Source organism: Phocoena phocoena, chromosome 14, assembly GCF_963924675.1.
Source record: "Phocoena phocoena chromosome 14, mPhoPho1.1, whole genome shotgun sequence".
Classification (NCBI taxonomy): domain Eukaryota; kingdom Metazoa; phylum Chordata; class Mammalia; order Artiodactyla; family Phocoenidae; genus Phocoena; species Phocoena phocoena.
This window is the reverse complement of record NC_089232.1, coordinates 4371909-4386201: the sequence shown is the minus strand read 5'-3', so window position 1 is coordinate 4386201 and position 14293 is coordinate 4371909. Positions and strand designations below refer to the sequence as shown.

Below are 14293 nucleotides of genomic sequence, written 5' to 3'. Positions count from 1 at the left end.
AAAAAAAAAAGTGAATCAGCTCCTCCAAGAAGCCTTCTGCAAATATGCCAAGACTGGGTCAACTACCCTTCCTCTATTCCCGTGTGATATACCATAGAGTTCTCCCCTTGCCCTTGGTGTAGCTGACAGTCATCTGATGGTGTGTTTCTCTCCCATTAGACTGCTTGATAGCACATACTGGACTTTTTTTCATGGCGTATCACCAGTATGTACTTATCTAGCACAGCACCTGATACAAGATAGATTTTTCAATCAATGTTTGAGCATGGGTAAATGAAAGAGTGGGATTCAATTCAGTTGTTAATCACTTCTTTTGTTGGTGTTTTATGATCAAGATAGAGGGGAAATATCAAATCATCTTAGTGCTATGCAATTCTCAAACTAACTTTTCTGATAAAAAAATATAGAAACTACTTTTGAGCCACATCCCTTAGAGAAAGATTCCTGGATGTATAGTTGCAATGAAAGACCATAAAGTTCCTCAGAGAAGTGTGATTTCTAAGGTGTTAGAGATTTGTGGAGGCAAATCATCTGAAAGATATGAAAATGAAGGCTCAGGAGTCCTAGAAAACTTACAATCAAGTAAGCAAGGCTTTGCTATAATTATTTTCAATTGTCTGCCAAAAGCTTTGGGTAAACAGGTTCATAGTCAATGTTTAAAAAAGGTATATGAATAAAGGGATCCTAAAAATGTTCCTTTCATGGCTCAGTATAAAAGACAGCAAGTCTTCTCAGGAATAGATCTGATTTTTTAAGAGGGAATTAGTTAATGAGGAAATTTGCCTCTCTTCTGGCATTTTTAGAGTTGGGCAGGAACATTTACAGAAGTTCCCAATGTTCTTGATTCATTTCTATGTACTGGGTATTCAGCAGCCTGGAAAGGATGGTTACATAGTCCTTGGTACTCTTACTTAGTATCCAGGTGTTAACATCTCATCACTTGATAACTCAACTCTTCTCTTCCGAGTGCCTGTTTCTCCCTAGTAGGGATTTAAGTGATCCCTAGCCATTGTGATTATAGGCCAAGACCATCAATTCATTTCCGTTTTGAATGAGTTAGCTTCATTCTGTCCCATGGCCATTAAATATCTCACTAACCTTAACCGTATACATTGAGATTTCAGTGGAGACTGAGTGATAAGTTATTGATTATTCACTTATTCATATTTTATTGAGCATCTATTACATGCCAGCCATAAAGATTCCCCTGGGGTTAGAAAGATGGGCAAGACTGAGTTTTTGCCCTGCAGGAATGCACAGGCAAGAAGTGGAGGTGGAAACGTAAAGACAGAAGTACAACGCAGAGTGCTGTCTGGTGACGGGCATGTGTCAAGACCCCGATGGAGTGCAGAGGCAAGGCGCTGCTCAGGGCTGACTCACAGTAACTCTTTCAGTCCTCTTAAGGGCACTATAGGATGGGTATCTTTTTTTTTTTTTTTTTGCGGTATGTGGGCCTCTCACTGTTGTGGCCTCTCCCGTTGCGGAGCACAGGCTCTGGACCCTCAGGCTCAGCGGCCATGGCTCACGGGCCCAGCCACTCCGCGGCATGTGGGATCTTCCCGGACCGGGGCACGAACCCGTGTCCCCTGCATCGGCAGGCGGACTCTCATCCACTGTGCCACCAGGGAAGCCCTAGGATGGGTATCTTTATTATCACATCTTAGGGAAGGAGAGTGAGGCATGGAGAGCTAAGTAACTTACCCAAGGTCACACAACTGGTAAGAGATATTCCAGCTCTTGAGTCTGATTCTACACTCTCCTGCCTTTTGGTGGAGATGAGGACATAACTCCACTATGTCCTTTTGGGGCGGGTTGGGGAGGATGTTTGATTGGATCTCAAAGGACAAGTTGGAAAGCTGTGTATTCTAGCTGACAGAGGCAGTATTATGAAAGCCTACAGGTGTGATAACAGCATTTCCCCACCGGAAACTTCAGTGTAATTTCAGCATTTCTGGAGGATAAGGTACGAGGAGCCAGAGTGGGAGGATTTGAGCCTAGAAGCCTTAGATGGATCAGTGACAATTTATTGGAAATAAACACCACAAACATTGAGGCTAATGGTGTCTGAGACTGAGCTCAGATAGCCCTGAGTTCAAATCTTGACCTTGTCATTTACTGGCTGTTTCATTTTGGGGACTTTACTTAACCTCTCTGAGCCTCATCTGTAAAACACAAAATAGGGATTTTTGTGATGACAGAGGAGAGAATACCTGCAAAGGCTGAGCAGCACCTTCTCAATAAAATTCGCAGCTCCAGAGAGACTCAGCAGGCCAGTGGTTCTTATCCTGGCTGTACATCCCATTCTTCTAGGGGACTTTTAAAAATATGGTCACTTGTGCTCACCCTCAGAGATTCTCATTCGGTTGGTGTGGTTTGGAATCCTAGCTTGGGTATGATGTTAAAACCCTCCAGGGTGGCTCTGAAAGCTGAGTGGGGAGGGGAGCCATCAGTCCAGGCCCCCTCAGGCAGCAGGGGTCAGAGGAAGACCTTGGAGCTGGAGCTTTACTCTGGATGCTCACCTGGTCCCCTGTGCGAGGATCTGAGTGGCTTTGTACACAGTGCCGCCACAGGGAAGGAAGAAACATTTTCCTCTACCCCCTTAGGTTCAGTAACTGGGCCCTGCAAATTAGATGATAAAAATGGACATTGACATAGGAGAGGTTTATGATTATGTGTGCATACAGAGGCCTTCATGGAAACGTGAAGACCCAAGGAAGCAGATAGGCCTGGGAACTTACATACCTTTTAGCAAAGAACGATGAACATGGAGATGCGACAAGACAAAGGAAGAAGAGGTTTGGGCTCGGGTGGTAAACTGTGGGAAAGTGACCAGGAAAAGTATAGGAGAGAAAGCAATGGAACATATGGCTTGTATTTGTAGCTTTGTTTAAAGACCCATGTTGGTGTTGACTTGCTGTCTTTTTCGTGGCCATAAAACTCCCCTGGAAGTCCTCATTTCTCAGAAGTTTCTCCTTCCAGTTTGATAAGGAAAACTCCTGGGAGGTTTCTTTCTGCATTCATTGATTCTCATTTGCTCCCAGCTCAAAATAATCCTTATACCAAACTGGCATATGTGAGGGTGGCCTGTTCTGGTCCCCTTCACCTCACTTCCAAGAGCCTGGGTTCCCGCCCTACTGCGACCTTGAGGGTGCCGCCACCACTCCTACCTGCATTCCTGCAGCGCCCCTCTGCCCAGCTCCCCGGCAAGGCTCCCTTCCGGCCGCTCCCTCCCCAAAACTCTCAGGAAGAGAAACTTGAGAATGATTTCTGGGCCTTTCCCAAGGTCACAGCCAGTGTGGGTGGTGAGGGCCCTGCCCCTCCTTCCTGAGGCACTTTCTCCCTCTCAGCTCTTCCTTCACTGCCAAGTTTACAAGAGGGAAGTCAGTAAACTCTGTCGGGTCTCTCAGTGTTCTTTTTGTCCTGAAAAATCAGTGGCCCGAGCAGAACATGTGGCTTGGCTTGGCACGTCCGGCCTGTGGAGCTCCGACACGGCCGCTCTGTACAGCCTGTCCTTCTGCTTTGGTGCGGGCATTGCTGTATTTTTAGACCCGCCCGACATCGCCAAGACAAGTAGTACATGGAGATGCAGGACAGGCTTGCTGGCCTGTGTAGCAGAAGCGTCTTGCCTAAAGCTACGGCGACATATGCTGGGGGCTCTCGTTTGCTGCCGAGGATGGTGGAGGGGGTGATGTGTTTTGTTTTGGCTTCATTTAGACCGTTTTATAGCACTTCACGCTGTGTGTGCTTGAGGATGTGTCGAAATACAGGATTAGCTTTCTGAACTAGCTTTGTGAGGTGTCTGAGGCAAGATAGCAAGTTTTGAAAAATGAATAACACTTAAGTTTATCTTTAAACTGCAAGTACAATATTTACATTTTTATATACCCAACAAAATAATTTATCAAAACACTACGAATTTGGAATTGTGATCATTTGGATTGACTTTCCCCCTATGCTCTGTATGAAAGAGGGTTTGTCGCGTAAGTTGAAATGTTACAAAATCAAGACGATTTCTTAGTATCTCAACAGAACAAACCGTTTTGATATATAAATGAAATCCATGAAGACAGCCTTTATCTTGCTGGTTTCTTACTACCTGTAACAACAGAATCACTGAAGCTCGTTTCACCTCTCCCCCAACTGCCCGGCATTAGTCCCCACTCGGGGGCTGTGATAACTACATAACTTGTTTTCCCTGTTCTGTCTTTTTCCTGCCAGTTCATTCTCTATCCAGTTACAGGAATGATAACTCTCATACAAATGTGACCACCAGCTCTGATCACTGACTTCAGGGGCTTCCTAGGACCAGTATGATAAAGCGTCAGCCCTCGAGTGGCATGTAAAGCACTGGCTACCTTCCTGGGTTCCTCATTGTCGTTCCCCTCATCCACCTGGGTGGCAGCTTAGGGAAGCTGCTTTCCCTTCCCCCGTCACCTTCCTCCTGCCTTCTGCCTACTGAAATCCTAGGCAAACGTCAAGACCCAGTTCAACTATACCCAGTACTGTAGACCTTCTCTTACTACCATCCAGCCCTGAAACAGTGGCCTCTCTGTGCAGGCGTCATCTGGCTTCGCGATATTCTGTGCACCCCTCGGCTAGGGCACTTAGCACACAGTGTTAACTGCTTTTCCCTCACTGGACTGAACTCGTGAGGGCAAGGGTTCTGTCTTGCTCTAGCGGCTTTTGGTGCCTGGCACCTGAAGAGCTGTCAAAATATGTTTGCCAAATTAAGTGGCTTCTGGTTGTCAGCAGCGTGCCCGTTTACCAGGCAAACTTGGCAGGGCTCTGCTCAGAGGTCCCTTGTGAGACATCAGTTTGGATTATTGGATGGATAGGAATGACTTGGAATGGGACTTATTCTAAAGTAAATCCACAGTTAAAACTTCAGGTTGCTTTTGCCCATCATTAAACTAGTGAGGTTTCTGTACATTTTTATTACATTTTTAGTGGAAAAGAAATACTGTAGGGTTTTATTTTTTTAACCCCTTACATGGAATTTGGAACAGGTGCCACTTCTGCCGTTGGCTTCCTGTCTGGTAATCTGCACAAGCATATACACACACACACGCACAGTTGCATATACGTGCACACGTGCACACACATGCACACATATTGATGTGTATAATAAAAGTCCACTTTATTTCATGGTCTTCACTGTCCTGTCGTTTGGGGTGATTTGTATGTTTCCTACCTGAAGGATTCTTAACAGATGTCTCCCTACACTTCTAGGTGTGTCACTTGGAATTAGGCCTTTTGGGTACTTTCTGGGACATGAGATCGTTTAGTATTTGTTTGAATCTGAAATTTGAATTTGCAGTACAGTTAAGACTATGTTATGCAGTTTTTATGAATGAACTGAGACATCATGAACATAGTTTTGCATTCATATACACTCTTAGTTAACAAACTAGACAGTCTCTAATGATTTGATGTCTCTTTTCTTGAATAAAAACAACAGGATAATACTGTAGAGGTAAAAGTTTAATTGATTTAGGAAAATAAACTGAGTACTTCAGGAGAACCATTTCTATAACGTCTGTTGTGAGACTAATTATTCATCATCTTCCTCATTACGACAACCGACCAAGGATCACTTTGTTAGGTCAGTTCACCAATTTATTTAGAATTGACAGAACTTCATTTCTTTGAAAACAGTAGTTAATTTTGGCCGTTCACAGATTCAGATGAAGCTTTCTTTAATTAATCCAAATTGTGATGATATAGATTACATGTAAATCTATTTACACTGTAAATCTTGCTTCATGTTCTAAGGAATTAATAGAAATTCAATATTGTTTAATTTGAGCTTTACATTGTATTAAATGGTCGAACTGGATTTTTAGAGATGTTTTCACTTGGTGCAGTCCAAAGCTTTCAAATACAAAGCTTTGCCGTTTTTATGGGCTCATATTAAGAACAAGGAAACAAATTAAGTATTCTCAGAGATACATTCAAGATGTAGGAGTCTTAAACAGTATAAACCACTAATCAAACAAGAACATCCTTTAAACCAAACAAGAACATCCTTTAAAATTTTTAAAGTGTCTATATACTAGAACTGAAAGCTTGTCCCCATCCTAGATCCATGAGATAAATAGATATCTTTTAAGTGTCAAGCACATTGTTGACAAGAGTATTTTATTACAAGGCATGTAAAAATAATAGCAATAGCAAATACATTTGATTCCTTACTGCATGTGGCTACTTTTCATATATGTTCTCAATCCTTCCTATAAACTTATTTGAAGGATACTGTGCTTTATGTTAGAAAACTGTGGTCTCTCAGAGTCACCCGGTTAGTAATATCTCAAAACATTCATTTTATTTTGAAAATTCTCTGATTGCCTCAGTTTTACTTCAGACAGTGAAAGAGCTACCCAGTTCCAGGAGCTGATTCTTCGTTACAACTGAACATTTCAATTCTGGAATCAAAGTGTGCCACATATGCAAACTAGGTAATATAATTAGCTAAGAAACAGGAAATTCCAAGAAATTTTGAAATAGGCTTAAAGTTGCACACTTTGGAATGTTGAAGCACAGGCAGAAAATAAAGCCTGTGGTGACTGCAGGAAGGAATTTTACTTGGAAGCTATGTCTGTATGGTCACAACTCTCCAGGCAGCCAGGTGCCCCCTCCTTTAAGTACAGATCTGTTGCTCCTGCCTTTCACCTGGGACTCAGAATCAAAAGTCAGGCTGCTCTGCTAGGGCAGACCAAGGGCAGGAAGCAGCAGGTCTCAGGAACAGCAGTTCTGGGGAGCACTTATCCCCCATTTCCATCTGGCTCTCTTTCTCTCTCACCCTCACCCGGTGTTTTCTCTTTCTGGCAGTCCCCCTGCTTCTCTCTGTGGAGAGGCTCCTCTGCTTTTCCTGCCCTCTCTATGGCCTGAGTCATAATTCCTGCCCTCTTGCTTGGGTATGGCTGTGGCTCACCACAGCTCTTCTGGATCAGCTACCAGTGCTTCCTTGTAGCTTCAGCTCTGCTGTGAATCCTCTCCCTTTTGCAGTGTTCCCGTTCTCAAGGGGTCACACTGATTAGCTCAGCTCATCTCTGCATGGGTCAGAGGCCACCACGTTTTGGTCTTTGTGTCAGGTATCTGACCCCGTTTGTTTGTATTTGGGGTAATTAAGAGTAGAGTCATGTGGTATGAAACGTGGCCAGTGCCTTCTTAGTGGACAGGGAAACTTCCCGTGGAAGATAGTGTGAAAGCTCTGTGGAACTGTGTGTATTGGCCAACACAACCTGTGCTGTAATCTAAAGGGATTTTCTAATGTCAATGATACATAAAAACCACTGTGCAAGGCTCTCTGGGGGAAGTAATCCACTTTCCTATTACTGACCATAATAACCTCTGCTGTGTCATGTTAATGAGATTTTAACATGCAACAAAAGCAACCGCAAAATAAGTGCCATTCATTGGTCTCTTGTGATATGCCACACACTTCAAATACATTGTTAGTAATTCTTCCAAGAACTCTAAAGGATGGACACAAACATTCTTATTTTACAGAAGTGAAGGTTCAGAAAGCATTCCTATTTTGCAGGTTCATAAGTTTAAGTAAGTGGTCCAAGGTTACATTGCAGGTAAGAGTGCACACAGGTCACTCTGATTCTGAAACCTACACTTCTTTGCTGTATTATGCCATATATATATTACTCTAACTGTCAAATATATTTGAAAGAAATTAAGATGAGAAAAATAATCTATATTTACACAGATATCCACCTTTTCTGTTTCTCTTCCTTCACTTCCGAAATTTCAAAGAAACCCTGGTGTCATTTCCCTTCAGCCTAAAGAAATTTCTTTAGGATTTCTTTGTAGAGCAGGTCTACTGATGACAAAGTCTATATTTTCCTCCTTGAGAAATGGCTTTCTTTTCCCTTCATCCCTCAAAGATATTTTCACTGGAGGCAGAATTTTAGGTTGACAGGTCTTTTTCTGGGGCACTTTTAAGATACTGTTTAACTGTCTTCTGGCCTCAGTCGTTTCTTTTTCTGTTTGTTTCTTTGCCGTGACTTTTACTGTTGTGTACTTACTCAGGGTCCCCAACCTGAAAGTGGAAGCTGTCAGACCTCCTCTGCCCTCTACTCTCACAGGGCTGCTCTGTCCCCAGCATGCCCTCAGTCCTCGAGCAGCCCCTCTGATCGAAGGTACACCCTGTGATCGTGAAAGGGGACCACCCAAGTCAGCAACCCTTTTCCTCTACTTTGCGGTGATTGTGACAATGTGCCCACAGCTCACAATGTCCACTCTGACTTGGGCAGTGGCCTCAGTCACTTCTGATGAGAGACTTGCCATCCATGGAATTACTGTTCCTGTCCATCTAATGGGTCATCTCCACCCCCATACCCCCAGCTGCTTTCAAGACTTTGCCTGTGGTTTTCAGTAATTTTCTTATTATGTGTCTAGGCTGATTTCTTTGAGTGTGCCCTCTTTGGAGGTTGCTGAGTCTCTTGTATCTGTAGATTTGTCTTTCACCCAGTTTAAGAAGTTTGAAGGCATTATTTCTATAATGTTCTCTCTGCACCAATATCTTTTCCCTCTGCTTTAGGGACTCCAGTGACACAAATGTGAGATCTCCTCATATTGCCCCATGAGTACCTGAGATTCTAGGCATTTTTCTTTTCAGTCTCTTTTCCTTCTGTGGTTCGGACTAGATAATTCTTACTGTTCTCTCTTCAAGTTTTGGCTCTTTCCTCTCTCCTCCCTGTTCTGCTAGTGAGCCCATCTAAGGGAGTTTTTATTTCACATATTATATTTTTCAACTCTAAAAGTTCAGCCTAGTTCTCTTTTTTATAGATACTACTTCTATCTTGAGAATTTCTATCTTTCTATTCATTTCAGGAGTGTTCACCTTAGTTCATAGAAGCTGGTTCTAAAAGCTACTTCAAAGTCTGTCTGATAACTCACATGTCTGGATCGTGTTTGTGTTGGCATCTACTGATCGCTTGGTCCTTTGAGAATTGGTCAGATTTTCATGGTTGTTGGTATATCAAGAAATTTTGGATTGTATCCTGGACATTTTGAATATTTTGTTGTCAGTATCCGCATATTGTTAAAATCCTCTGGAGAATACTGATTTGTTGTTTGAATAGGCAACTGGCTGGCATGGTTCTGTCCTTTTCCTCTGTGATAGTAGCTGCGTTGTCAATTCGGTTCTCTATGCTATTTGGGTCTGCCTGGGGCATCACCGCTCCGGGCTTGCTCTGGTACTTGGGTGGTTTTTATACTGTAATTCAGTTCTCAGAGCCTTTGCTATACATCTCTGGGTGTTTTCTGCATGTGTGCAACGTGGGGAGTGAGCCCAATACTTGTACAGATTCAGACACAGAACTGGAGATTCTTTTGTCCAGCCCTCTCTCATCTGTGGGATTTTCTGCCGTGTACACCCTCTGGCTCCCACGGCCCCTTTTTCCCAGTTTCTCTGGGTAGAAAGATGGGGTTCCTTCAGAGTTTTGGTCTCCTGTGCTGTGGCAGAGTTCCCTGCAGTGGCACCAGTGCAGACCAGCAAGAGAAAAGGTGATTCCCCCACTCTTTTCGCAATTGAGTTTCTTTTTCTGATTCTTCTGTCCTGAGAGTTGGATCATCTTTGGGATGTTAAACGTCCACTCCCCCATGGGGGTGGCAGTGCAGATCTATGTTTGAAGCTGGCTGTGAAGCAGGGCGAGGAGAATAAAAACATGAGGTCTCCCCATACTCTGGCTTGCAGAGCCCCTCTCCTGCTTCTCTAGCCAGCATGATGGCCTTCACTAGGGATATTGTGCTCTTTGAACCTTTTTACACAGTTCCCAATTTGGCTTGCCTTGAGGCCAAATCCTGGATGAAAAAAATAGAAAAAACCCAGAAAACCCCTTGCAGCTGAGTTGATCTTTCATTAAGGTTTCACGTCCCTCCTTAATCCACTTGCTGTTGTTTACTTTCCAAACTCCTGTTGTTTGCCATTTTGTCTAGTCTTAGTTGTGACTGGAGGGTGATCACAGGGTGATTGGAGAGGTGATAGAAGGGCTCCGTTTCCCCGGACCACCTCTTACGAATGTTTATACCCTATAGCACTTGCCACAGAACGACCGTGTGATAGTGCACTAAATGAAGTGAATGAAAGTGTAAAATGTGAGGCTCACCAATTATCTAGCAAACTCTGGTAGGACAGGGCTGGCTGACATTTGGCTCAAAGCCTTTCACTCTCACTTCCCACACTGAGAGCTGATCAGTACCTTTCTGCCCTGTGCCTTGAGGAGCCTGCATACAGCCACAGAATACTTCCTCACCAGCAAGCCTGGCAGCCACTGCCAGATGGATGGCATTGGCCTGTGAGGTGGAAGCCTGCCTTTTGTTTCTGTCTTCAAAACCGAGTTATTCACGCGGAAATGTAAGCCTTCTTTTCTCATTTAACTGTGGTGGTTCCTCTCCTCGATTTTCCATCCTCCCATTCTCTTTTCTCTTAAAGATTCCAGTTGATTGATATATTTTTTCCTCTGCCAGGTGGCTTGTTGAGAAAAATCATTCTTTGCTTTCTTATAAAGTTTCTGTATTTTCGTAAAAAATTGTAATTTCATGAATGTGTTTCAGTGAGCTTTCCCTCACTTACACACGTAGGAATTTATTTTTGTGTTTTAGCCTTTGGGAAATGATGAATTTGTTTAAGAGATCGGTAATTATCCCACTCAAAAATGAACATTAGAATTCTTCTTTATTTGATCACTGTATGTCACCAAATCCACAATTTATCACCAGCTGCATCCATTAATTCAGACTTACTGGCCCTTGACTAAGAGACCACTATAGCTTCTCATTTTAAATCTTTATAGGAACAAATATTAATAGAAAATAGTAAGCCTTAAATATATCTGATCTTAAATCTCAGTCTGTACAAACCCTTTTTTTTTTTTTTCCGCTTTGCTTGTCGTTTTTATTACCTTAAGACTATTTTCCAGTAGAGTCACAATCTAAATAGAAGTGTACTTTTTTGTTAGGAGACTGGGGGGACCATTACCAGCTTCTAAGGGATCACTGTGGTATAGGCACTATCTTGGCAGGAATTAAGAGGCAGCATTTGTGAACGTGAATGCCTTTTTATGTCCTTGTCCTTTTGGTGTGAACACCTATGTGTGACCTATCTGGGAACTTTCTCAAGAGGAGTCTTTATAGAACGTTAGGTGTTCCCACTTCTAACATGGATAATCTGGTTAGAAAAATGAGCTCCCAGAGTATATTAAGCACATATGTGGTGTAAATACCAAGCGCTTGTTGATAGAAGTTCGGCATCATTGAGTCCAAAGTCGTCTGGTGAGGCTTCCTTTTAAAGAGAACTCAGGACCACAGCCTGGGATTCCGTCCAGCAGTGCTGGGGCTGAAATTAGAAAACTGAAGAGAGAAACTTACTGTGTGACAGTCTGCTGCGTTCACAATCTAAGTGTGCCTTTCTCTTGTCCTTTTCTCCTGGGGTCTGCAGTTTACCGTGGCTTTTGGGCGGTCCTGATGCTTCTTGGGGTAGTTTCTGTGGTGACTGCGAGCTTTTTGATCATCTGCGCAGCCCCCTTCGCCAGCCATCTTCTCTATAAAGCCGGGGGAGGCTCCTACATCGCCGCAGGTACGTCCATTGTGAAGGGTATGATTTCCAGCTGTGGTTTTTCCCCCATATCTTCATATTTTCCACTTCTAGTTTCAGGGGTGAGGCTTCTAGTAGTAAAAATATGTTAATATTCATGTACAATATTTCCTGAGTGCTACCTATATGTCACACACTTTTCCAGGGACTTCCCGTTTTCCATTTGCTCATTGTATCCACATTATATGAATGAAGACAGTAGACAGGAAAGCTCTGCTGTAAGAGCCTTTAATCTCTCTTATCCTGTTAATTTTCTACCTGTAAAAGGGGGTTGTAACACGTCTCTCTGTAACATCTGGGCGTAGGTGAAGCTTTTTGTGCTCCTAAGAAGATAGCCCCATTATGATATTACAAACCCTCAAGATTTGTTTATTGTAGGTAAAAAGCATCTTTTTCTATATCATCATCATTCCATTTTAATCGTGGTTTACGTGCATTATCTAAATGCCTTCTCTTCTTTGTAAAACCTGTATCTTTTTTAGTCAGCTTTCTAACTAGTCTAATTCCTGCTAAAAGGATCATAGTACAAATAGAAAAATAATTGAATAGGTGAGTCTTGTGAATTTTAAGACTTTTAAATTTAATTAGGAAATAAAAGCCAGAGCACTAACCTGAAAACACAAGCACAAGGATTTTTATAACATAAACGTTCTAGGAATTTAGACAAACTACACTACGACTAAGACCAAACTGTACCTGAGTTGGGTCCATTGCAGCATCCCATAAAAGGGACCAGTTGTCTCACCTGGGAAGTGACCATGAAGGAAAGGGACAGAGTGGGGAGCTCTACTGCCTTCCTAATCACTGCAAAGATGGCTCATGCTGTTGCCCAAAGTCATGTAATCAATGATCAATTAACAAATAGTTCCTTTAGACACTATTTTTCCATAATATTGTGCTTAATTTTTTGCAGAGGGAATAAAAAGAATAATCAGATAGATCCTCTGCTCAGAGAGCTTAAAAAACCACAAAACAGGGCTTTCCTGGTGGCGCAGTGGTGGAGAGTCTGCCTGCTGATGCAGGGTACGCGGGTTCGTGCCCCAGTCCGGGAGGATCCCACGTGCCGCGGAGCGGCTGGGCCCGTGAGCCATGGCCGCTGAGCCTGCGCGTCCGGAGCCTGTGCTCCGCGACGGGAGAGGCCACAACAGTGAGAGGCCCGCGTACCGAAAAAAAAAAAAAACCCCGCAAAACAATAACAAAACCCAAAACCCACTGTGGGGACCAGGGCCCTCTATTTAACTTATTGGGTCTTTATTTTTGTCTTTTATTTAAAACTCTTTTCTTCACTGAGTTTTCAAGGACCCAGATTTAGCCATTTGAGCTCATAATTAAAGAAATAACTTTAACAATTGAGATATAATTCACATACTACAAAATTTACCATTTTAAAGTATATAATGCAGTGTTTTTTGATATATTCCCAGAGTTGGGCAAAGATTACCACTGTCTGATTCCAGAATATTTTTATCACGCCACAAAGAAACCTCATCCTCTGCTCCTCCGCCCCTCCCAGTCCTGAGAACCACAGATCTGCTTTCTGTCTCTGTGGGTTTTCTGTTCTGGACATTTCATGTATATGGAATCACACAATACATGGCCTTTTGTGTCTGGCTTCTTTCACTTAGATCTCGTAATTGATAATCTCTCTTCTTTACTTCATAATTCCATAAGACCAAACCCCTTATATGCCTTAAAACTGAGCATCTTCTTCACCAAATATTTCTTCTTCCCCAAATCACATTCTACTCTCGGTTTATCCAAAGGTCTAGTTAAGGTGTATATTTTTGAATGGTCTTCCCAGAAACAATAGCACTCCACTAAAATGTGTAAATATTTGTTTCTTCTTCTTCTTTGCTTTTTAATCTTTTAAAATCTTTGTCAATAAAGGGAATATGTACTAGCAGTAATTTAGTACTAACATTATGGGCAACATAATTGTTTTAAACTCAGAAATGCTCTGATCCTGAGTTTGGTCTTATTAGAGAATTGTGTGTTTCTGTATATGTGTGTGTGTGTGTGTGTGTGTATGTGTGTGTGTAGTGCTTTTGAAAAAAATTGTTGGTCATTTTTTCCATTTTATACTTTTTTTGAGAAAATAGTATATCTAAAGAATTATTTTGGCTGAGGACTCTGAAGGGAGATAAAGCATCTGATTTGCACCCATGTGCCTCTGACCACTGGATTCACTTTTTCCAGTGACTCTTTGGCTGCAGTGGGTGTGGGTCTGAAGTCCTCTTGGCTCAGGTCTTTATGCAGAAATGCCTTGGGAGGGGTCCACCGTGTTCTGGGAGCCCATCCTGAAAGCCACTCAGATGATTACAAGGATACTTCTTTTTAAATCTGACTTTTAATTTCCTTCATGGCACTATTCTTTATTGTTTTTATAGGACTGTTTATTTCCCAAGAACAGAGAGATATTCTGTTGGATGAGATTATTTTTTATCAGTTTGGGCAGTAAAAATGGTGTTCTCAGGAATAACTAAAATTTACTGTCAGGTAGCAATTTCTACCATGGGACACATCTTTTAAAGCAGTTATGGGGCAAATAAATCATCCTCAGATCTGAGTGTTATTGACAGAAGAATTTTCAAAACCTTCCAATTGTCTATTATTAACATCCCCAGATTTGTTAATAGGCAACTAATCCTTTCAGATGTGGAGATGGAAACTTACATACTATTCTGT

At 42.4% G+C, this 14293-nt stretch overlaps 1 protein-coding gene across 1 annotated transcript in view; it reads left to right on the top strand.

Annotated features, from left to right (window-relative positions):
* TMEM182 (transmembrane protein 182) overlaps positions 1-14293 on the top strand; it is a 47948-nt gene that overhangs the window by 19532 nt on the left and 14123 nt on the right. Inside the window, exon 4 of the mRNA XM_065891437.1 lies at positions 11453-11590. Coding sequence (XP_065747509.1) covers positions 11453-11590 — 138 coding nt within the window. The remainder of the gene's footprint in view (positions 1-11452; positions 11591-14293) is intronic.